The sequence below is a fragment of the Melanostigma gelatinosum genome, assembly GCF_949748355.1.
Source record: "Melanostigma gelatinosum genome assembly, chromosome: 11".
NCBI lineage: Eukaryota > Metazoa > Chordata > Actinopteri > Perciformes > Zoarcidae > Melanostigma > Melanostigma gelatinosum.
Window position 1 is genome coordinate 1,254,359 of NC_136644.1, and position 24,408 is coordinate 1,278,766.

Here is a 24,408-nt window from a genome sequence, read left to right on the forward strand (position 1 = left end):
CCCTCTCTGTCTGCTCTCTCTTTATTATTCCATCTCTCACCAGCAGATGGAGCCATTTGAGATGAGAAGTCAACCTGCCGGTGCACTGAGGTCATTCTTTCGTTGGCCAGTGGAGATGGGCCATCGTCCAAACAAGAGCCTGCGAGTCAAAGCACCAAAGCCAAAATTGTATTCATACAACAGCTTCTGTGAACACGGCTCTCCCGCGCAATTACAGCAGCAATCAGACGACTCACTGGGTCCTGCAGCAGGAGAACATGAATCACAGATTGCTTTACTTTTGAAAAAATGTCAGCACTGCCACGGTATTCCAGTCATGAGTTTCCTTTTTTTGTATTTGACCAAATTCTTGTTATGGTTTGACCCTCATCCGACATATTTACACCACACAGGAGAAAAGTCCAGAACCCACCGTCCACAGAGATTAGAATCATTGTTCTTTATGGCCTGTCCCATCTACTCTCTCCACATCGTCCAGACATCGTCTTCTGGTGGATCCCACACACTCATATATCACAGACAGAAGCTTGTGTGTGTGTGTGCGTGTGTGTGTGTGCGTGTGTGTGTGCGTGTGTGTGAGGACAAGGAAGAAACTGTTTTGTTTGTGGGCTACCAAAGAGACCAGCATGACAAAGCTTGCCTAACAAGGCGTTGAGCAGAGGAGAACCCATGCATAGCTAATAGCCCCGTCCCCACACACACACACACACACACACACACACACACACACACACACACACACACACACACACACACACACACACACACACACACACACACACACACACACACACACACACACACACACACACACACACACACACACACACACGGCAATAGAGAGAGAGGAATATCAAGTGAGATGAATGGACGGGAGGTCGCACACATTCAGAGGACATTAAGTGAGGAGAATAGAATAAATCGGATATTTTTGAAAGTATAAGAAACAAAAGGAGGACGCTCACATGAGGCTCAACAGAAGAGAATTCAGTCTTTAAAACATTTATTTGATCTATTTACAGACAGTCAACTGATGAGAAGAGAGGAGAACTGATTCTATTGTGACACAACTGAAGGAACAGCATGGCTGCAACTCAACGACGACGACAGCAATACGGTGCTTTCACTAAGTTGACGACACACAAATTAATACTTTTAACTGATAGATTGTAAAAATGAAAAGGACGTGGGATAAATTAAAGTCTTCTTGACAATATAATACAGGATGAAGGAGGAGAGAAACCTTCAAACAGTGAAAGGGTTTGACTTGTTGGTCCAATGTTTCCAGCTAAGATGTTGCAGGAAAGACGGTTCAGAACACTGTTGAATTGCTTGACTGTGTCAAGAACAAAGAAAAAGAAGAACAGGTGCTGCTGAGGGATGTAGTGCAAAGAAGGGAAACGGAGAAGAAGGCGGGAAAACAGCTCAAACAGTCGGTGCAGACGCGTCTGGTGTATTTGGTCAGAGAGCGAGTTTGCAGGTGTGCGCTGGCTGCAGTCTGCTCTCACGAGTGACACCAGAAATGGCCGAGGTGAGAGAAGAGCGGTGGAAACACAGCGCACTGTGCTCCAGTGCTGAAGAAACAGCTGAGCAGACGTGTGCTGCAGCGTACGCTTGTGTTTACGGGTCTGGACCGCCATGTTGGCTCAATACCTCAGTGGATTAGGAACAGCTGTGATTCATAAAGGAACCTCTGGCAGCTCAACCACCTGTAGCGTGAAACAGACATTTTGAAAAGTTTAAGTAATGTGAAAGGAGGAAAATGATTTTTAAAAATCTGTAAATATGTGTCAAGTCTTGTTTGTAATTGGCTAAAGTGCTGTTAGACTCTGTACACTGGGGGGGGGGTTGGCACCGGCCATCGAGCTAAAGTCTCTAGAAAGTAATTACACTGCGGCTCAAAGGTTCACACAGATACAAACCACGCAGGGAAATGTCTGCACACGTTGAGATGCATCCATGTATTTCCTCTCTTTATGCGTCTGAGCTGTTAACATGAAGGCTGTCGATGCATCACTGCGCTCCACTTCATGACTCTATTAAAACTCATGTCTACGGCCGTGATGAGAGCTCAGTCTTTCACCTTTCTTACTGTATTTTACAATACATTTTAATGAGACGGCAGAAAGTGACTCATGAGATAAAGGGAGGAGATCTGGATGCATTCTGGGCCGACTGACCAACAATCAACTTCAAACGGACTTTATTGGGTCTCCGGTCCTGCTTACGGTCAGGTGAAGGAAGAGGTGAAAGTTCAAACGTTTTTGGAGGTCACACGGGGGAAGTACCTGAGCTCGGCTGACCGCCCTGTGCTTGTTGTTGGGGTCGGGGGTGGGGGTGGGCTTTGCACTGTAGGGCGGAGGGAGCGATGTAGTCGAGGCTGGGACTGTCGATGTCCCCCTCTCCCACAAGAGTCAGATCAGACAGCGTGTCCTCCTCCAGCATCTGGACCGATTCTCCCCTGCAAGAGTCCTGGAGGAGACCACGCTGTGCACCCTGGGACGGGTGGATGGGGGAGACGGTGCCAGGAAACGGAGGAGGGGGTCTGGCTTTCCTCCCCCCTCCACTCTCAGTTCCCAGTGCAGAGTCCAAGCTCTGGGACTGACGGCTGGCATTGAGCACGTGGGGGCCTCCCCTGTCGTTGATGTTCACCTTGTTGCCCCGGTGGGCGCTGCTCGGGAAGCTGCCGTTGTTGGGGTTTCGGGAATAAGGCGTGGAGCAACCGGGCTCAGAGGCGTAGGGTGGAGGTCCGGCCCGGTTGGTGGCCGCTGGCGACGGGCGCAGAAAGTCTGGGAGCTGCAGCTCGCTTTTGTTTAGCAGACCTCGCTGGTCATCTGCTCGGTTGCTCTGAGCTCTGGATATTAGGTCGAAGAACTCTGCAGACACACACACACACACACCAAACAGGTGCACATAAGCACAGGCTCATGCATGTGCACACACGCACACACACACACGCACACACACACACACATAAATGAATAATCACCAAAAAGTAACATCATAAAACAGTAAACCTCGTCCATTGTAGTTGAGAAACATGCAGCAGGAGGTTTGTATTAATCAGGTAGACAAGTCAAAGGTGAGAGGTCAGCGGTGACTGTGCTACATGTAGCTAGCTAGCTTTGAAAGCATTTGGTGCTGCTTCATCAATACTGCAGACAGGCCGAAGGGTTAGTGTGATCACAGCAACCAAGCTACAGAATCAAGAGGACAGAGAGAGGGAGGTGGTTCAGTCTTTACCTTCAGCTTCGTCTATATTAATCTTTTTCTGCTTTCTGTTCTCCGGTGCCTTGCGGAGAGAGACAGAGTGGCTGGGTAAGGGCTTGCTGCTCGTGTCAGGGCTGGGCCCAGTCTTGCCGTTTTCCCCATGGGGGTGGGCTGACCCGGCCTTCCCTGACGGCCTGTTCTCCCCCTGGGGGCCACAATGAGAGCGGAGCCCTGTTAAGTCATCACGGTGCAAGTATGGGCACAAGTAAGGACAACACGTGGGGACTAATGCTACTGATGGGGAGGACGGGGACAACGTGTAGAATGAGACTTTGATGGGGGAGTAGGGGGGGCACACGTTTACGTAGGATGAAAATAATTATGATGATGAGTTTGTTGGTTTTATGTAACAAATAAATCTATGACAAGTATACTTCTAGTAAAACATACATCTATGAAAACGTCTGATCTAAAGACAGCTGGGATGTTCCATTCAGACAAGCACAATGCTTAGCACAGTGTGCGCGAAGCATTGCCAGCATGGAGGGTAACAGCAGCACACACCGGAACACCAGAGGGACCAACGTTCTACTCCCCAAAGCCACACTCCCGCCCTTCAAGTGGGAAACAAAAGATTCTTTTATAATCAACCAGGAAAGGGTTAAACGACCATCACAGATGGTCATGGATCAGGTTGAAGGAAACCCACAATGCATTCCACAGTGCTAACGTCACCACCAACTCAGTGCTTTGCAGGTGCACAGAGGGAGTCTTTGAGGCCGTGAGATCCAGCAAACGCTCCGCAAAGGTCGGGCTACTGTCGCCTGCCCACTGGGCTCGTTATGGAAGAAAGAGAACCAGAAAACCAGAGAGGAAAGTCCACGATGCACTCGGCCGCAGGCAGACCGCAACAACGGAGCGTGAGCAACTTTGAGAGAGTGACGGAGCTCCACAGCAACAGTGCACATAGATCCAGCCCCACGCCGACAGAGACGCACATCACACACCTGAGCACGCTTTCAACACACATTGCAAACAGACATGGGCGATCGAGGACAGCGAGGGAGACACTTAGTAGCGTGACATCATCAACCAGGAAGTGGAGACATTCTGTGGGTTATGGAACATTCCAGAGCGAGAAGAAAACGGGAAATTCGATGCTGGAGGAGATCTTACTGTCGTCGACTGGTTTCTGCTCGTGGAGGCCGGGGCGAGGCCCTGAGAGGGAGCTGCCTTCTGTTTGTCTGCTGGAGGAAGCAAACTGATGCATTGAGACAGCACGATGCTGAACGTATGCTGTCAATGAGAGACAGCAGATCACATTCTGTATGGACAGCATGTGTGTGTGTGTGTGCTACTCACCCTTTCCAGGGGTGTTTTCTGCAATATCTAATACCACTCGCAGCCCATCCAGGTTAGATATAGGAAGACCTAGATCCAACGGCTCCAACTCCCCACTCTGCATCTCACACACACACACACACACACACACACACACACACACACACACACACACACACACACACACACACACACACACACACACACACACACACACACACACACACACACACACACACACACACACACACACGATATGAGTTTGAGGTCTTCACATACACTCCTGTCTGTCTATTTCTTTCTGTCTGTACACAAGCAGCTAGAGTGACTTACGATGCGTGCCACCAGGTCAGCGAGGTGCAGGCCGTATTTGGCCACCACCGGCCTGAGGACCTCCGTCACTGGCTTGGTGGGCTTTGCTTTTAGGCCCACCGAGCGGTTAATAGGGACCAAGTCCAGCCTGGAAAGAAAAACAAATCCATGTTGTCTGTAGGATGCTGCAGCAGCGTAAACGGCAGCGATGGATTCAAGACGACCACTTTCTCTCATTTTAACGGCCAGTGTTGGTTTGAAATGTTTGACAGCGTCATGATGTGTTCTTCTCATTACTGTACCTGAAGAGAGTGCGCTTCTCTAGTCGGAGGTCCCGGGAGCACAATGTCATACAGTCTTGGTCTAAAACAAGAGGCTGAGAGAGTGAGACAGAGAGAGTGAGACAGACAGAGACAGAGAGAGACAGAGAGAGGGTGAGACAGAGAGAGAGTGAGACAGAGAGAGAGTGAGACAGAGAGAGAGTGAGACAGAGAGAGAGTGAGACAGAGAGAGAGTGAGACAGAGCGAGAGTGAGACAGACAGAGAGAGACAGAGAGAGAGTGAGACAGAGAGAGTGAGACAGAGAGAGAGTGAGACAGAGAGTGAGACAGAGAGTGAGACAGAGAGAGAGTGAGACAGAGCGAGAGTGAGACAGACAGAGAGAGACAGAGAGAGAGTGAGACAGAGAGAGTGAGACAGAGAGAGAGTGAGACAGAGAGTGAGACAGAGAGAGAGTGAGACAGACAGAGAGAGACAGAGAGAGAGTGAGACAGAGAGAGTGAGACAGAGAGAGAGTGAGACAGAGAGTGAGACAGAGAGAGAGTGAGACAGAGAGAGAGTGAGACAGAGAGTGAGACAGAGCGAGAGTGAGACAGAGAGAGAGAGAGACAGAGAGAGAGTGAGACAGACAGAGAGACAGAGTGAGACAGAGAGAGAGTGAGACAGAGAGAGTGAGAGACAGAGAGAGTGAGACAGAGAGTGAGACAGAGAGTGAGACAGAGAGTGAGACAGAGAGAGTGAGACAGACAGAGAGACAGAGAGAGAGTGAGACAGAGAGAGTGAGACAGAGAGAGAGTGAGACAGAGAGAGTGCGACAGAGAGAGTGCGACAGAGAGAGTGAGACAGAGAGAGAGTGAGACAGAGAGAGAGTGAGACAGAGAGAGTGAGACAGAGAGAGTGAGACAGAGAATAAGAGTGTCGTCATGAAAGATGCGATTACTGACTTAATAAACCAACAAAAGATCTCTCTGGTCTCTCTCAGTTTAAAACTGCTTTCATATTGTTTTTGGCCTGGTCCATCAAACATGTTTGTCATATTGTGACCTTATGAAGTTGATATGACCAACATATTATTAATTTATTGCCTTTTGAGCAATGAGACTGAATTAAAACTAAACAAATTAAGTTTGTGGGCCATAAAACTCTCCAAAAATGAGCTAAAAGGATGCAAAGACACTTGTATGACGATATGGATTGTTGCCGTTGTGTTTGCGTTGGTTCAGTGTGATTTCTTGTGGTTTCTGATCCTTTGTATAAAGAGCTTTGAAGCCCATAATAAAGGTATTTAGGACAGCACCACATCCACTTGTGTCGTACCTTCTCCCCTCCAACCAGGAAGAGGTCTATCGCTGCCAGGTTGATGCAGAGCTTCTCACAGAGGCCCAGCAGCAGGTCCCTGATCGACACCCCGGCCCTCAGAGGCACAGAGCAACACGAGCCGTCCGGCAAACTGATGTTACACTGCCTCAAGGGGGCGCTGCCCCCTCCGCTCTCACTGGACGCCGATACTGCGCCACGGGAAACATCCCCCTGAAGCAAGAACACAGCGACACGGACAGGGAGGGTGAGAGGAGGGATGGAAACAGAAGAGAACAGCCAGTCTGACATTTCTTCAGTATTCTCAGTGTTAATGCAACGTGTGAACTACTTCTTCCCAGACTGACCTCGTTCTTCCCTAACCCGGACGTCCCCAGCTCCAGACTGGCTCCTGAGGACAGAGAGCCCTGGGATTCACGGCGGCCATTGCTGCCAGATAAATCTGAAGAACGATGCACTCGTCAGTCGTGTCTACTAATTGCAACTCTATGTCCACCGATTGCAATACAAGCACTTTTAAATCAAAACATTTTCAGACATTTTCAGCGACTGACTGTAGTTGAAGTCGGTCAGCTCTCGTTTCTTCGGGCCTTTGCCGAAGCTCCTGTTGCGGGACCAGGAGAAGAAGATGCCTTTCCTCCGGTCTCCTGCATCATCCCGACTCTCCTCATTTAAAGACTTGCCCGACTTGCTCTTTTTGTCCTCCTATCAGACACACACACACAACGGCAATGAAGAGGGGCAGACGCACACACATGTACACAAAGAAACCAACTAACGGATGAATGCAACCCCATTAAAGAACACACACAGAAACACACACAGACGAGCCCGATGGCACAGGATCATCACAGCTTCTTTATCTGGGTCATTCGTATTGGATGGGTCACTTCACAGAACTGTAAACAATCTGAAAAGCAGTTCTGTGATCTTCATCCTCATACATGTAAGATCATAGATTTCTCAATGTTTCAGTGTGTCCCGACATTAAACTGAAACCAGATGCAGCCCAGAGGAAGTCTTCATGGAGGCTTTGTGTTGCGTTACCTTCTTGGGTGTGGAGAGATTGGAGCGGTCGGAGCCAGTGGTGCTGTGTTTGGAGGTGGGGCTGCTGGGGATGTGGTAAGGGTCCGGCAGGGGCCTCCCCTCCACTTCTGCCAGCATGCACTCCTGGTACAGCAGAGCCTTGAGGAACCGCGTGTAGCTGTCGAACTTCATCAGGTTGAAGATCTAAAGGGGCGAAAAGGAAGGAAAGGAGTAATCAGTGGGCAGCGGAGAATGCAGGAAGGATTGAACGAGCGCACACAAAATAAAGAAAACTTAGAAAGAAAGGGGATGGAAGGCGGGAAGAGAGGATGGAAATCATGCAACGGTAAAAAAGAGAATGAAAGGAGGGGAGATGAGAGAGGATTGAGAATACAATGAAGAACAGAGGCAAAGGCTGAAACAATGGATGACAAAACAATATTCACAGATGTTGGAACGCATGGTCAAAATGTCACAATGTAAGTAAACGTCTAACATCCCATCAGCAGCCCCTTTAGGTTGTTCAAGTCCTGAAATCCCAGAGGAAATGAATTGTGTCCGTCCTCTGAGGAGAACTGATGCTTCTCCAACGGTGGCACGAGATCCCAATGAGTCCGAGGGTATCGTGGAAAATCTCATCTCTGGCTCTGATGTGTGTGTGTGTGTGTGTGTGTGTGTGTGTGTGTGTGTGTGTGTGTGTGTGTGTGTGTGTGTGTGTGTGTGTGTGTGTGTGTGTGTACATGTGAGCTTGCACATGCACAAGTCTCACTTCCCCCTTCACGAGGAAGGTGAGAGGTCAGTGTCGTCTTAGCTCAGCTCCTGGCTGCTCATCACCTCGAGAGTTCGACAAAGAAGTCCTTGAGTTTGTGTTTGGCGGGTACGCTACCTGCAGTTGCTGCTCCTTAAACATGTCGGGTCGGGGGGCGTTGAGTATGTCGTCGGCGAGCTGGGCTTGACTGTCTATGTTGACCGGTGTGGTGGCCTTGCTGGACAGGAAGCTGTTGTAGATCTCCCTGGCACGCTGAGAGAGCTGGGAAAGGAGGTGGAGGGGAGGTCGAGGTTTAGATTGAAAAAGACACGGTGATAAGAGCCGATAAGGAATCATAAAGCATAACATCGCCCCTCAAACAATATCTTGCACGTCTGTTACCTGCTTCTTGTCATTCTCAGGGACGTGGCTGAAGAACTCACAAGCCTGCCAGAACAGGATATTCTCCTCGCTGAACTCTTTCTTCAGGAACTCCTGAAGCATCAAATGTGGATCAACAATTAGACACCAGAGAGGTTTGCTTTACAAAGTCCTTTTGGAAGTCTGTCACGTGAATGTGCACCAGCAGCCGTGGTCGTACCGAGAAGTAGCGGACGCCCACGGGGTCCTGCAGCAGCCGCTCGAAGCAGACGGCCCAGCTGGCCACTCTCCTCTCAGTGTGGCGCCGGTGGCTCTGGACGCTGGGCAGGCTGGCGTTACTGTTCAGACTGTTGTCGCTGCTGCAGCCCTGCAGCTCCACGCTGTTGAGTTCTGCACAACACACACAACAACTGGTTGGAGCGGCGACTTCTGGGTGTCTCCCAGTGTGATTTGATTCAGGGTGTAATGATTGCAAAACTTGTTTTAATGCATCTCAATTTGAGCTTTCCATACTTCACTGCATGTGCACATTCACAACAGCACGATCAACGGTTGGTCTGGTCTAAGAAGGGTGATGGGGTGGAAGTGCTTATCTTTCCTGTCTGAAGGGCTTCACCTGAAGGCAGCACTGCCAGTGGCCTGGAGTCCCATCAGAGTAACAGCCATTCAGCTGAGCCTCCTCCAGCCGCTGCTTCATCCGTCTCTTTGCAACACATCAGCGCTGCAGCACGCTTTCACTCACACGATCCCTACGATGCCGACATCACACATTTGATCTGCCCGACTATTTTCAACTCCTGTGTTGCAAATAAATGTACTTCATAATTCAGTGTCTCCTATTCCTGCCACAGGCCAAGCAACGGCCGTGAAGTTTGACATGATATATTATATCTCACATGAATCCAGAAGAGCCCTCGGCGAGCACAGACCTCCACGAGGCCAAAGTGTTGCAACGTGAACCAAAGTGAAAGATGACGTGTGCGTCCGCTGCGTTCTTCCCGCTGACAGACGGAGACGTGTGAACCGGATGTTCACAGTGCAAAGAACTGTGTTCCGCTGCTCTGCATCATATCAGACTCACGTAAAACACAAAACGAGTGAAGCTGTGGAAAAGAGAGTCGAACAACTCCCAGCTTCATTAAAGCGCCGCAAGACCTCAGTACGTCCGTCTTCCTCATGTTTAGACTTCTAAAGCAAAGGAGAGAAGCTGAGAAGAACCAGAGCTCCAGAGCTCCAGAGCTCCAGAGCTCCAGAGCTCCAGGCCCAAAGAACTGAAAGTGAGTTCCTCAGTTGAGATAAAACAAGAACAAGAACAGCCGGAGGGACGGCGTCACACGTCAGGTGGCCGAGGCGACGCCGATCTAGTAGATCAACTGAAAGAGCAGTCTGCTGCTCACAGCTGGTCCTGTGTGGGTCCAAACTTAGAACGTTGGCTATTAATAAAGAATTGCCCTGAGATATCCGCTTTTTCACAATTTTTAAAAAAGCTATCAATGCTTTCATTCTGAGGATTGTGTCTCTTCAACCCGTCGGGCTCGTTCACTCTCGTTCAGTTCCAAACTGCTGCGAGTGCGTCTGCTCGGTGGTGATCGCTGTGAATGGGAGACAGGAACGCATCCCTCCATCCTTCCATCACTGATGCTGTCAGTGTCACAGACCGGCCGTCACAATCCATCAACAACAACACAGTTCTGTCAGACACGTCACTGCCAAGAGATGAAACATTCCTCTTCCTCTTCAAAACTAAAATGTAAGTGAAGATGAGTGAATACTTCAGATCATTGACTTTGCAAAGCAAAATTACATCCATGTGTGAATGACATTAAACTGCTCAGCAGAGCTCAGTAACAGAGTGCTCTTATTACTCTAACGCTCACTGTGACCGTCATGGAGAAAGGAAACAGCAGAGCAAAGGTACTGGACACCAGTAAGACCAGTAAGACCAGCAAGACCAGCAAGACCAGCAGCAACAGGCAGGTTCACCCTGCAGCTGGTCCTTTGACGAACAATTCATTTCTCAGACCATCTGCATCGTGTTGCCGCTGTGATTGACAATCCTTCGATCACATTTCAGTCACTAAACTAAAGCGAACTGATCCACAGCATCAAAGCCTCAAAGATGTTGTTTTTGCTCTTCGTGCCTGAAATCGACGTTTCCTGTCGTTGGAGAAGAAGCGCTTGAAGCAGCAGCTGGATCCTCACCTGGGTAGAGCTGGTAGGAGCCACTGTGGTGCCAGCAGAGCAGGTAGCGGTTCCTGAGGGGCAACCAAGCCCCCCCATCCATACCGACACTATCAGGTCAAACACACCAGGCCGGACACACGGTCCAAGACAGAGCGCACACACACACACACACTGCTGACAACATCCCACGGAAGGAAGCGAGAGAAGGAAAGAGAGAGAGAGGCTGGTGGTGGTGAGCAACCTGGCTGACAACCTGATAGACCAGAGAGAGTCAGGTCACAACACACACACACACACACACACACACACACACACACACACACACACACACACACACACACACACACACACACACACACACACACACACACACACACACACACACACACACACACACACACACACACACACACACACCGCTGTGAGCTTCCAGGTAAGTGATCCGAGCACACACAGGCCTTGAGATGATAAATAATTCAGAGCCAACGGAGGACGGAACTAAAAACGCCAGAGCACAAGTGCATTCATGTGCATGTGCGCGCGCGCACACACACACACACACACACACACACACACACACACACACACACACACACACACACACACACACACACACACACACACACACACACACACACACACACACACACACACACACACACACAGCAGTATTGATGAGGAGCTTGTTAAAGGAGGGCCACGAATGAGACGAATGAGACCTGCAGGCCTCATGCAGCTACACACACACACACACACACACACACACACACACACACACACACACACAGTCAACCTATTTTATTATTTCATTGACTTTTATGAAAGATCTAAATGAATACAATTTCTGCTGCTGGTTGGCAGTGCGGCTCAGTGGTCCTGTGGGTGACGCCGGCTGCTTTAGGCCTGACAGCGGACCGTGTCAGTGTCGTCTATCTGCTGTGTTCAACAGACATCTAGTCGCGTGCATCACAACAACGGCCTGAACTGTTGCTGGAACACTTTCACTGCTGGACGTCACTGGGATCATTCCTTCATGTGGAAGGCAACATCGGGCCTGACTTAAACATTCATTTCCTAACAAATAGACAAATAAGTACATTTACAGAATTCGTATTTATTGTTGAAAGCAAGCCAGCGAGTACACGAAGTACCTCCAACCAGCTGACACGCGTGTGTGATGCTCTGCTGTCTACCGGCGAGCTGCTGACGCACGTCTAATGACACGTAAACGCTGAACTCACTTGAACAGATCGGCTCCATTGACACATCAATGCGAGTCACGACTGGCCTGAGATCCACTGTCGATGTCGCACTGCTGCATTAACATACGTGTGTAGCTGCATCACTGCTGGCGCACAGGAAACACGCTTCAGAAGAACTTGTGTTCATGACGATGCAAAACCTGAGAACCTGAGAACTGCAATTAGAGCGCGTGAGTTGAAACAGCAGCCCAGTGAACGTCAGCAGCATGAGATCACTGTGAGGAAGCATTCACAGCGTTACTGGAGTCACAGCAGCAGCTCTGCATTCATAATCTCACTCAACAGCGCAGACACATGTTTAGCATCACAATGAACTCGAGGGACTAAAAGTAAAAGTACGGCCAACGAGTACCCTTTCCTCAGTGTTTACATCTGATGGACCAATGAGCAACAGGATCACTGATAGAAGCTGCTCTTCTGTCAGACGATCCATCGAGGTTCCTCTGGTCACTGAAGACGCTGCTGGAGTCCACGCAGCGACTCTTCTCTTCCTACCTGGTGACAGTGATCTACACTCCTCCTCCTCTGCATACCTGAGAGGAACCATTTCCACTCGTCTCTTCAGCGTCATGCTGCTGAACATCACATGCTTGAGAGCACGCTTTCCACTTCACTCACAAACAACACATCCTCTCTTCAACACGTTCACCCGAACAACACAAACACTCCACATCGGCTGGAAACATGTCGATGGCCCTTCAGTCTCCCTCCTCTCATCTCTCGTCTCCCATTAACTGAGTCTTTCATGTGCACTCGTGAGGCGTTGAAGCACCAACAGAAGTCTCCTATGGGAGACCTGTTGGTGTTGTTGGCGCATGCTAATTACGCTCATGACACCAACAGCTTACCTCCAACGAGGTCCAACACGACAACGAGGGAACACAGACGACAAACACGCCAACTAGAACTACTGACCCCACGGAATTCATCAGAACAGATATTTGTAATATACTTTCACATATTAAGCGATTACATTTAATTCCCGATGCTGTTTCACAAGCACACGAGTGTAACTTCGTGCTGAGGATGTTTATCCTTCTGCTGAACAGCACCATGTTCTGTTCTCACGTCGGGGAGTTCTTGTTGTTGTGCAGCTCATGTTTTCTAACGTGGGACTGTGAGCAGGAGGCGGGGCAGACGGCGATCAGGTCCAACAGACGGTCTGTTGTTTCTATGAATTCAGTAAACGCAGCCAGATATCAATGAGCGTGGTCGTATGGCTGCGTGTGTGGCCCGACACAAAAGACTCACTTCATCCCATTAAATGCTACTTAAAGTAGATCACAACAACTTCAGGACGAGGGAAAGCAATCAGAGAAGCCAATAGAGTCAGATGGTGTGAAGACGTGTCTACTCACCTCCATCGGAGACTGCAGTGGACTGTAAAGAAGCAGAGAAAGACATGGATCAGCAGATTCCCTCATCGCACACACGAGACATGTTCATACAAGCCACACAGTTCACCAGCTGTCCGAGCGTGCAGACGCAGACGACTGCGTTCCTCACCCGGCTCATCGTCACACGCAGACACTTTCACATGATGACAGGCAGGTTAGCGGCGCACCCACACTCATTGTCTGGTGTGTGGGCGGACTCATTGTGAACTGGCTGTGCTTGCTTTGCAAGAAAGCCTCCTCAGAGAGGTGGGTGTGTGTGTGTGTGTGTGTGTGTGTGTGTGTGTGTGTGTGTGTGTGTGTGTGTGTGTGTGTGTGTGAGAGAGAGAGAGAAAAGGTGAACTGTAGGCCTACCTGCCCCCAAATTCACAGTGAAGTGTGATGTTTGCTTGCATATCTAAATCGCATTTTCAGATCAAACTCACGTTAGAGTCACAGCCGAGTCTTCCTCTCTCTCTCTCCCTCTCCCTCTCTCTATCAAAATAAGTCAGTTTCTCAACATCGGCTGAAACATTCAGACACGTTTACAGTGAGGATACAAAGAGAGTCTCTGTGGTGAGGAAGCAGCATCTTAACACACCAACAACCATCCACCCGCGGTTCATCAATATGCAGATTCAGTTACCAGGTCACCACTGTATGTAAATGTGCCAGAACCTGATAACACTGTGTTTCTGTTGGTGCATGTCACTCGTCAAAAATACAAACCAGAAAAAAAACTGGCGGATACACGATACTAAGAGTCGATGTAAACATTTAAACCAATCAAAGGTGATGGAGTTGACCCGCCGGTGCAGCGCGTGTGCCGGTTCGATTCCTTCCTCACTCGAGCCAAGCCGTCCTCACCAGATGGCACAGCCGACCTCACCGCCGGGATCAGCTGTTCAGACCGTCCTCTGACGAGTTGAGGTTGAACCATCGCTCAGGACCAGAGGGAGAAACCTCACCAGTGAACCGGTTACCCGATACACGCGGATTAGACTCCCACACATTTCACCAGCGTGTATTCGGCCTCTGGTGTGTGTGTGTGTGTGTGTTAAGACATGCTTCATATTTCATATGGGTGTAGGCTATGTATGCATGTGGTCGACATCTGTTGGAGCTGTCTCTTGTGTGTGTGTGTTCACCTCCCATCCCCATTGAGCTCAAATGTGATCACTTCCAGACGCACTCTGTGGTGGAGTGGTTTGGCCCTTAGTCGAGGCCCCAAGTCCCCTCTCCCCCCCCCCCCCCCGCACCTCGAACCCATTTCAAACTTCCTCATTGTGTTTGTTCTTCTCCTCCGATCCAGTCTCCCCCTCTTTCTGCCTTTGTCCCCCATAACAACCTCTCTCCCTCCACTCTTCGCTCTAGTCAGTCCCCTCCCCCCCCCCCCCCCTCCTCCCCCTCTCCTGGCAGATCCTGGTCATTCCTGACAGCCCACAGGGAGAGACTGGGTGTTTTCCAGACTTTTCCTCCTTAAGCTTCTCTCCCCAAGCCCCGATCCATAGAGAAGCTGGAAAAATGGCTCGACAACAGAGAATCAAGATATGAAATATATCCGTGCGTTCTACCGTGAGCCTCCATTGCTTTCAAACTTAGAGCGCGACATCACTTCAGTGTTACTGGCAGCAGGGATTCACCGCTGCGTCACAGCCCCAATATCCTGTGTGGTTGTTTGCTGCTGATGCTGATTGTTCACAGGTATGAATGAGACTTTATTAAATGCACTGTTCAGATCAGCAGAGAAAAGGTGACACAGCACCACGTGACTGATTACGGCTTCCACATACGTGGCAAGAAACCTCAGAATGTGCGCGCGGTGACACATTGTGCGAGTTCAAACCGACTGATTTCTTCTGGACAGAGCGAGTCGCTTCAAGGAATATTTGTTCCATTTCAGTGAAAGGCTGCGAGGTGGATCTTTAGGGTGGAAGCAAAACAAAAGACAGAAGTAAGGGAAATGAGATCCTGCACTTTTTAAATGATATCTCGTCAGCAGTGAAGTAGAAAAGCAGTTTGCTCCAACGATAAATCACAAAAGCAACGATGTAATGACGTCGACGTGCTGCCTCTGCAGACTTCAGTCACATCTATCGCAGTGAGACGTGGATCCAAACGCTCAGCTGGGATGTTCTGGTTCTGATTCATGCATAGCTGCTCGCGTCTGTATTTATTTATATAAACACACTCTTTTCTCTTCACCAGCTCAAGTAACACATATTTTAAGGTATCAAATAATCAGATTATTATTTATTCATCAATAAACAGTGTAGTCGATGAGGACACCTTCAAACTGTCATATTTCAGAGCCTAGAACCACGACATGTCTTTGTTTAATGATAAATGTGATCATTAATAGTTGGTATTCAGTGATGTGACATCATATCTAATGCCCTAATAACTGCTCCAGTAACTCAGTTTTTGCCGACACATCGTGAACTATCTCGGAATTCACAAAAATAAATAAAATAACTTAAAATAAAACGGAGAAGTGCTGTGAACAGCGATACAGTGGAAGTGCTGATGTGACACAATGAACACACTCTCAGTCCAACAGAAGATAAGACGGCTGAATGTCACATGTCTTCATCGCTCTGACTCAAAGCGGGCTGCTCTCCTCACAGCGCATCGCTGCTGCCGCTCGCGGTGCCGCTGGGACGTGTAGTGTTGTGTTGCATTGTCACTTTGTTGATCAGCGGCGTTAAAATGACCGATGGATTCTGTGCAGCTTCACAAACATCATTATTTTGTCCGCAGGTCACAACATGTTTGTACACCAACATCCTCCTGCTCTCAGCTCCCTGAACATAAAATGCCACCTTGTAGCTACATGTCTGGCTTTTTCCTCCTTGGTTTTATGCATGCGTGCGTGCGTGCGTGCGTGCGTGCGTGCGTGCGTGCGTGTGCGTGGTCACTGTGCGTACGGGTCCCAAGTGCTTTATTAGCTGTGACTAGTGGGAGAGGGGCGGCTTACATCATCTGTTATGAAGTCTGGACGTTGGGTTCAAACTAAACACAGTTACAATTTACAGCCGTTTACTCTCCTTCTTATCATAATATTAATAAGTTAAGAGCCAAAAAAGTCTCCTGAAACAATCTCATGTTTCATAGGCATGGGTGCACGATGATTCCTGGAAAAGGACTCTTCTGCTTTACAGGATGAGACGCAGAGCAGCCAGTAACACGGGACAGGGTGAATAAAGATCTGTGGGAGAAACTGTCAGGGTGGAGATGCTCGCGCACGTGCACGTGCACACGCACACGCGCACGCACACACACACACACACACACACACAAAGACAACACTGTTTGTACCACAGGAACCTATTCCTGGCTCCAACACAGGAGCTGCAACTGCCACCTTTGGTAAGGAATGAGATCCTTGTGTGTGTGTGTGTGTGTGTGTGTGTGTATATGTGTGTGTGTGTGTGTGTGTGTAAGATGCCCAAAGAGACTGAAATATGGACCAACACTGAACATATCGTCCATTTACTGGTCTACCTGTAAACACTGGCGCAGCTCCAGGAGACCACACCTATAACTGAACTACTGACACACACACGCTGTCCTTAAAAGGTGACTTCGCATTCACAACACAGATTTTCCCTGCACGCACACCCACACACCCACACCCACACACACACACACACACACACACACACACACACACACACACGCACACACACACACAGCTGAGGAGGAAGCTGTTGCTCCAACAGGCTCAGTGTGTGCCTGTGTGTTTACTTTGAACAGGAGGTGAATAGTGGCGGCCATTGAGCGGACCAGAGTCCCCGTGCCAGGACTGGCTTCCATGAAACCGCTGAACTTTAGTGCAGTTTAACTCAGAGAGGACCGGCTGAGCCCAACAGGCCCATTAGGTTCATGATCCAGAAGTCTAATGAGGCTCTGCAGCTGTGAGCGTTCATTCAGCGCGACCATCGTCTGAAGTAGACGGATGGAATCACTTCAGACTGAATCGATGAATAACAAACGTACAGCGAGCAGGAGAACTCAAGAGTCAATGGAAGCCGTGCGATCGCCATCTCAACGACTCCCAACACATTTTAAAACGTCTCTTCTTATTCCTGAAGCGGAATCCTCTGTGGCCGTCTCTGGACTTCTGTAACAAAGCCCCCAAATCCCCGCGCTGCATTCAGGAACCACTCTGCAGCCGCTGTGAGAGGAAGGAATGTGGATAATGTTTGTTTTCCTCCAATAGAGCCACACAGGAGGTGTGACTCAGCGGCTCAGAGCGATGCACGTGTTTGACTTGGCGCGTTGCCTTCAGTGAGACTTTAACACGAGATCAGCCTGTCTGAGCACACGCACAGCTGCCAGTCTGCAAGCTGACTTCAGTGAAATTCACAGGATATTAGTCAGCACACCTTTCTATTGTGTACAGCTGGTTTTACTCACGATCTTTCACACACAGGACGAGCCGTATGACTCACAGAGGAAAGAAGAAATCAGCTCTTTCTGCCTTTGCCTCCATTTGTCTCCTCGTTTCCATCTCCCGCTCCGGCCCGACACACATCTGGCTTTGAGAGGAAACAGCCTGGAGCTTTCTCTCGTTGGTCTTTCTGTCTCACCTTCACACACACTCCACACCTCCTTCACCAGACACGCCACTTTTTGACTTTTGCCGTGTTTCTTTCCCGGGAGCTCCTTCCTCTCCCTCTACTTTGTCTTCATCCCTTTCAAATCGGTCCTTCTCTATGCGCTCCTCCCATCCCAGTGTTCCCTCTGCAATGGTCTGCCGGTGATGGATTCCTCTTTTCGTGTCCTTTGCTGTGGGCATCGTCCCCTCTTCCCTCCATCTCTCCTCTTTCTCACTTTAGTGAGCAGAACAGCGCTGGTATATGCACCCAACGAGATCTCTGCAGCAGCAGAAGCAGAACTGCAGATTCTTTTCTCCACTCGTAGCACTTTGGCAGCATTGCAGCCAGACTTTGGTTTGTTATTAAAAACAACCATGGCTCATAAATCACAGAATGTTTGAATCGAGCATTAATAAAGTTTGCGTCCACGGACATAAATAAATGAGTGAGTGAGTCTCTTCTTCCCTCTCCGTGCAGACCGCTGGTACAGTGAGTGTGTGTGTGTAGGTGTGTGTGTGTGTGTGCTACTCACTGTATTGGAGTTCCAGACTCTCTTGAAGGAGAGCCTCTTCCTCAGGCTCATCCTGCTCTCCTCCTCTCACACAGGAGCAAACCCACCGACTGCTCAATCTACATGTCTGAGCCACACAAACACGCTGACGCTCACAGAGCAGCTACCTATCGGGCAGGAAATCCATGCAGACAGCTGGCTTGTATGGAGCCATGCCTCAGCACATCTGTCCCACACACACACACACACACCTAGGAATTAGCCTCAACTATCTGCTAAAGTTGCGTTTACTAGATGTACTGTATCTCACTCTTACTACATCAATACGTCTCCTTTTTCTCACACACTCCTCCACACACTAAGCTGACAGACTGACTATGAAGTTCCATTCTAGTCACACACACACGGCTCTGTTTCCATAGTGACACGCCCCCATCACGCTGCAGTTGCAAAGAAGGGGGAGGGAGGACAGGCTGCAGCAAAGTCCTCCCCTCTCCACATCACAGGCAGGTTTACGTCAAACTCAACCGAGTTGGATGTTTTCTGTGATTTATGAAATGAATCGTCTTTGATTCATGCGTTATAAGCAGAGGGAGAGGAGGAGAGGAAGCGGAGAGTTTTATCTTCTAGCGCCGCTTTAAAATAAACTGAGGATATTTTCTGCAGGTTTGTTAAAAGGTCAACTGGAGTAAACTCCTCTCTCTCTCTCTCTCTCTCTCTCTCTCTCTCTCTCTCTCTCTCTCTCTCTCTCCTCTCTCTCTCTCTCTCTCTCGTCTCTCTCCTCTCTCTCTCTCTCTCTCTCTCTCTCTCTCTCTCTCTCTCTCTCTCTCTCTCTTCTCTCTCTCTCTCAGAACGCAGCGCTGCATTGTTGTTAAAGCTAATGTCAACATCCTCGTATCATAGCAACATCAGGGATGGCTCCAGCACTAAGCCGCCCCCCCCCCCCCCCCCCACTAACACAGCAGAGCCCCCCAGTGGACCCCTACTTTATAAAACCTGGTTCAACTTCTATCTAAAACACCTGAAGAGCCAGTAAACCTCGGGAGCTTCACCTCAGAGCAGCACGCTGGTTTCTCTCTGACGAGTAGAGTAGTATACACCCACAAGTATACGCTTGAATTATAGTTTGTAGTTTATTGCCTTAAGTGGGTGATATTAGGCTCCAGTCATCTGTCACAGTGATATCTCTGTTGGTTATTTCTAACCTTGGACTGCTCTTTGACTGATTTGCAGCATGAAAGCGTTGTTAGCTACCTTGCTATAAACAATCTAAACATTTCTATGATCTCATTGTAAGACAGGATGTTCAATGTGTTTGCAAATCATTATCACATTGAGGGAACTTTAAAAGGTCTGACGGAGTGAAGTTGAATGAAGTACTGGAGAGAACCGGGGAGCAGCAGCAACAACAGCAGAAGTATGTTTGTTCATCAGAGAAGAGTTCATCGCCGCTCTGTTTCTTCAACAAAACTCAACACTGCCCTCTTCTGTCACGATGGAGACCTCACACACACACACACACACACACACACACACTCAAAAAGTCAACCTGTGTTGGCTAACATAACAGAAACACGTTGTACGGATGAGCAGTGTTTGTGCTGTTTGTCTCATCACTATGGTGACTGTCAGATCTCCCTTAAAGACGACACATACCACTTAATATTCAAATGAATATGACTTGCATGCATCAAGTCCCAAACACTGTAAAACTGCAAAACAAGGAAAGAGGTGAAATCTTACAAACCACGATGACTCGTGCTGAACGACTAAAGAGGAACAAGCAGACGATCCACAGCAGACTGGCTGAAGGACGGATATTCAATTAACAGACAAACTACCGCCTCAAACTACCGCCTCGCACTACCGCTTCGAACTACCGCCTCAAACTACCGCCTCAAACTACCGCCTCGAACTACCGCCTCAAACTACAGCTTCAAACTACAGCCTCGCACTACCGCCTCGCACTACCGCCTCAAACTACAGCTTCAAACTACAGCCTCACACTACCGCCTCACACTACCGCCTCAAACTACAGCCTCAAACTACAGCTTCAAACTACAGCCTCAAACTACCGCTTCAAACTACAGCTTCAAACTAACGCCTCAAACTAACGCCTCAAACTAACGCTTCAAACGACCGCCTCGCACTACAGCCTCGCACTACAGCCTCGCACTACAGCCTCGCACTACCGCCTCGCACTACCGCCTCGAACTACCGCCTCGCACTACCGCCTCGCACTACCGCCTCGCACTACCGCCTCGAACTACCGCCTCGAACTACCGCCTCGCACTACCGCCTCGCACTACCGCCTCGCACTACCGCCTCGCACTACCGCCTCGCACTACCGCCTCGCACTACCGCCTCACACTACCGCCTCACACTACCGCCTCACACTACCGCCTCACACTACCGCCTCAAACAGCGTTGATTCTGTCTCATCATCTGATTTTCCTTTCCTAACACACTCTGCTCCCAGGGGATATCACGAGGAACGAACACACACACACACACACACCTTCAGAATAACACTCCTTCAAGATCCACAGAACAGCAGCTCGTACGCTTTCTGTTCAACTGAACCGAAGAATCAACAGGTTTCCCTTTAACTCAACGGAGCACAGACGACCCGTGATTGGCCCACACAGGTCACATGACCCGTCATTCCACAGACAGGGCCTGGCCACCAAAGTTTAGAGCATTGACTTCATTTAATCTATAAATAAGAATGCACTGAATGATAAGCATGAATTGACATTTCCACAAATACCACAGATGAAGAGAACGTTGTCATTCAACAGTTTCAGGTTTATACAAACAACGCTTCACAATCTGCAGCCAGAGTTTGATCAGGATTCAAATTCAAGCTGACAAGAAATGCATTTGTGTTGGTTCTTCATGTGATGTCATCAGAGCGATGCTGGTCTAAAACAGGCACGGCTGCGTGACACAGCTTGCCTGTTATATGTGACAGAAGCAAGGGAGACATCACTCAAATACAGGCTGCATCACATGTGAGGAGAGCACGCACACACGCACACACGCACACACACACTCACACGTTTACTCACTGGATCAGCAGCCGTTTCAGAATCAACGGTCAAAGTTTGCTGCTCCATGAAGGAAGAGACAAGTAATCCTCAGCGCTGCATGTGAAAGCTTCCTTCAGTGCACATTGTCATCAGTTGTTGAGTGTGTGTGTGTGTGTGTGTGTGTGTGTCGCGCAGAGACACAAAGCTGCAAAGCTTTACGGCTTTCAAATGTCCAACCGCTACAGATTGACGCTAGATTCCCCTCCCTCCCTCTGTCATCCCCCTCTTCCTCCTCCCTGCTCCCTCCCACCCACCCTTCTATCGTTTCTATTCCTCCCACACTGCTGTGGGCTGAGAGACACACACACACACACACACACACACAACCCTCGGTGCTCTTCTGTCATCTGCTTAGTATGCCACATGCATATCTGGAGCATGCAGAGTAAACGACGTTCATGACGGGTGGGGGGGGGGGGGGGGGGTGGAGGCAAAAGAGGCAGAACATGGAGAAATAGATGCACGGAGCGAATAGCAATGATTTATCCCGGGGGATCGAGAGACGGCAGAAAGACAGAGAAGTTATGTGAAAAAAGTTTGTGTAGGAGTGCTTCCTGGACATACGTCTCGTCTTCGTCATGTGAGACCTGAGGACAGACATCGACGCAGCGCCGGCGTTTAACTCAACAGAGAGAAACGGGTACGTGATGAAAATTATCATCACGTTGACGCCAATGATCGATATCTGCAGCGATGATCGTGTGCTGTGTGCAACCTAACTGCATTCTTCAACATGCGTCACACACATTGGAGGTACTCACACACTCTCTCTCACACACACACACACACACACACACACACACACACACACACACACACACACACACACACACACACACACACACACACACACACACACACACACACACACACACACACACACACACACACACACACACACACACACACACAGCGGGAGGGCAGCGGGTGAAGTACCTGCTCGCTCACACTCAGCCCTGATGAATAACCAACAGAGCGTTGTCCAGACAGGAGGCAGCCGCTTTCAGCCTCGACCTCGCTGGAACACAATGTTTTCCGCTCATCAGAACGTCGTTTTAAAGTGTTCTCAAAAGATATTCAGGTCCTGCTTTCACATAATGATGTGGAGCTCTGGACAACTACAAACAAAGTTCCTTCATTCTCCTTTTCAAACACCTTCACTGGTGTAACACCGCCGTGGCATCGAGATATGTCAACATGTGGATCGATGATGAAGTATCTATCGATCTGATGTAGTTACATGCATGCTGTCCTTTCAAAATAAACTTCTGAAGTTACGTTTATGCAACAGAACCACTGGGTCAGGGTTACCAAAGGATGATGGTCGATCGATGAACGACCCGCGTGTCTCACGTGACCAACCTTGCACTACGACCATAACACACCAACTTGTTTTAACCAGTGGGCGACTGTGGCTAAGGGCCGTCCTTCAATCAGAAGGTCGGCGGTTCGATCCCCGGCTCCGGCTCCACTCGTTGCATGTCGAGGTGCTGTTTCTTAGCTCTCGTCTATTTGTGAAAAACGGTCGTGGACGTCGTCTCTGAACTCCATTATCATGCTAATCGGACGATAACCAATGAGCGGCACACAGAAGAGGAAGTCTTGGCCTGGGTATCCGTGAACCGGCTTTCTGCTGACCAGAGGCTAAACCCTCATCAGACAGCCAGCCGACGGCTCTGAGGTTGATTCAGGCCACACTCGAATCAGCTCCACAAAGAGCAGATTCAACCATCACGGAGCTGCAGCAGAACGGCACGCAGCAATCAGCCAGCAAATGAAACGACCTCTTGTGCCTGTTTGGCACTTATATTTGTGCGTCCAACCCCTCGACGTGATCATCTGGGTCTTATTTAGAAAGCAGCGCACACAGGTGGGACCCACGGTCACGTTGTTCACATTTCAAGCCTGAGCGTTGTGAATGTCATCGGCTGTGAGGCTGCTGTTTGTTGGGCTGGCGGTGGCGTTTAAAACAGCTTTCTGTGGTTTTTAACATTTGTGCTTTTCAACAAAGCCGGCATGCTTTTACGACATGACGAGTTCATCAGACAACTGAACTCCAGACACACAGTCTGACTTCCTTCCTCTCATTGCTGTCATAAGACACCGTCTGTCTGTCTGTCTGTCTGTGTGTGTGTGTGTGTGTTTGTGTGTGTGTGTGTGTGAGCGTGTGTGTGTGTGTGTGTGTGTGGAATGATAGAGTAATGGTCTGTCCTGAGCGTGTGCGTGCATCTATACTCTGTGCTTTTGTGTTGAGGCCTCACTAACGAGGGGAATGTCAGTTTGTTGCTCATCAAAGCTCATTAGAATTACAGGCTAACACTTCGAACCCCATCACCCCCCCCCCCCCCCCCACCACACACACACACACACACACACACACACACACCTCTCTCCCCTCTCACAACACAAAGCCCTTTCTGTTTGTGGACATTACCGCATAAGAAGCAAGAGAAAAAGGCCAAACGACCGGAAGAGAAAGGTAGAATAGAGGAGGGGGGGGGGGGGGACATCTACTCCCCAGTGAAACACACACACACACACACACACACACACACACACACACACACACACACACACACACACACACACACACACACACACACACACACACACACACACACACACACACACACACACACACACACACACCCCGGTGGGCAATTCAAAGGTCTGAATAAATGCACCGGTGCTGCCGATGTCACCGCCTGGTGATGAATCATTGATGTAATTATTTGTGTGCTGATTAAAATGAAGTGACGAGTGTGAAAGAC

General features: G+C 49.3%; 1 protein-coding gene across 4 annotated transcripts in view; it reads right to left on the reverse strand.

The window, feature by feature from the left end:
- Window positions 1-1,033: 1,033 nt before the first annotated feature.
- Window positions 1,034-24,408, reverse strand: part of rgs12b (regulator of G protein signaling 12b) — a 35,687-nt gene continuing 12,312 nt past the window's right edge. Inside the window, exons 5-18 of one of the 4 annotated variants that reach the window (XM_079278722.1) lie at window positions 13,419-13,440; window positions 8,835-9,004; window positions 8,636-8,728; window positions 8,372-8,515; window positions 7,507-7,689; window positions 7,014-7,164; window positions 6,807-6,901; window positions 6,460-6,672; window positions 5,166-5,239; window positions 4,885-5,011; window positions 4,573-4,669; window positions 4,387-4,454; window positions 3,244-3,415; window positions 1,034-2,876 (exon numbers count right to left, since the gene is read on the reverse strand). In XM_079278722.1, the coding sequence (XP_079134848.1) occupies window positions 2,272-2,876; window positions 3,244-3,415; window positions 4,387-4,454; window positions 4,573-4,669; window positions 4,885-5,011; window positions 5,166-5,239; window positions 6,460-6,672; window positions 6,807-6,901; window positions 7,014-7,164; window positions 7,507-7,689; window positions 8,372-8,515; window positions 8,636-8,728; window positions 8,835-9,004; window positions 13,419-13,440 (2,214 nt within the window). In that variant the 3' untranslated portion in view covers window positions 1,034-2,271. Of the gene's footprint in view, window positions 2,877-3,243; window positions 3,416-4,386; window positions 4,458-4,572; window positions 4,670-4,884; window positions 5,012-5,165; window positions 5,240-6,459; window positions 6,673-6,806; window positions 6,902-7,013; window positions 7,165-7,506; window positions 7,690-8,371; window positions 8,516-8,635; window positions 8,729-8,834; window positions 9,005-13,418; window positions 13,441-24,408 lie in introns of all 4 variants that reach the window. The other 3 variants (XM_079278721.1, XM_079278724.1, XM_079278723.1) reach the window with 3 other exon arrangements.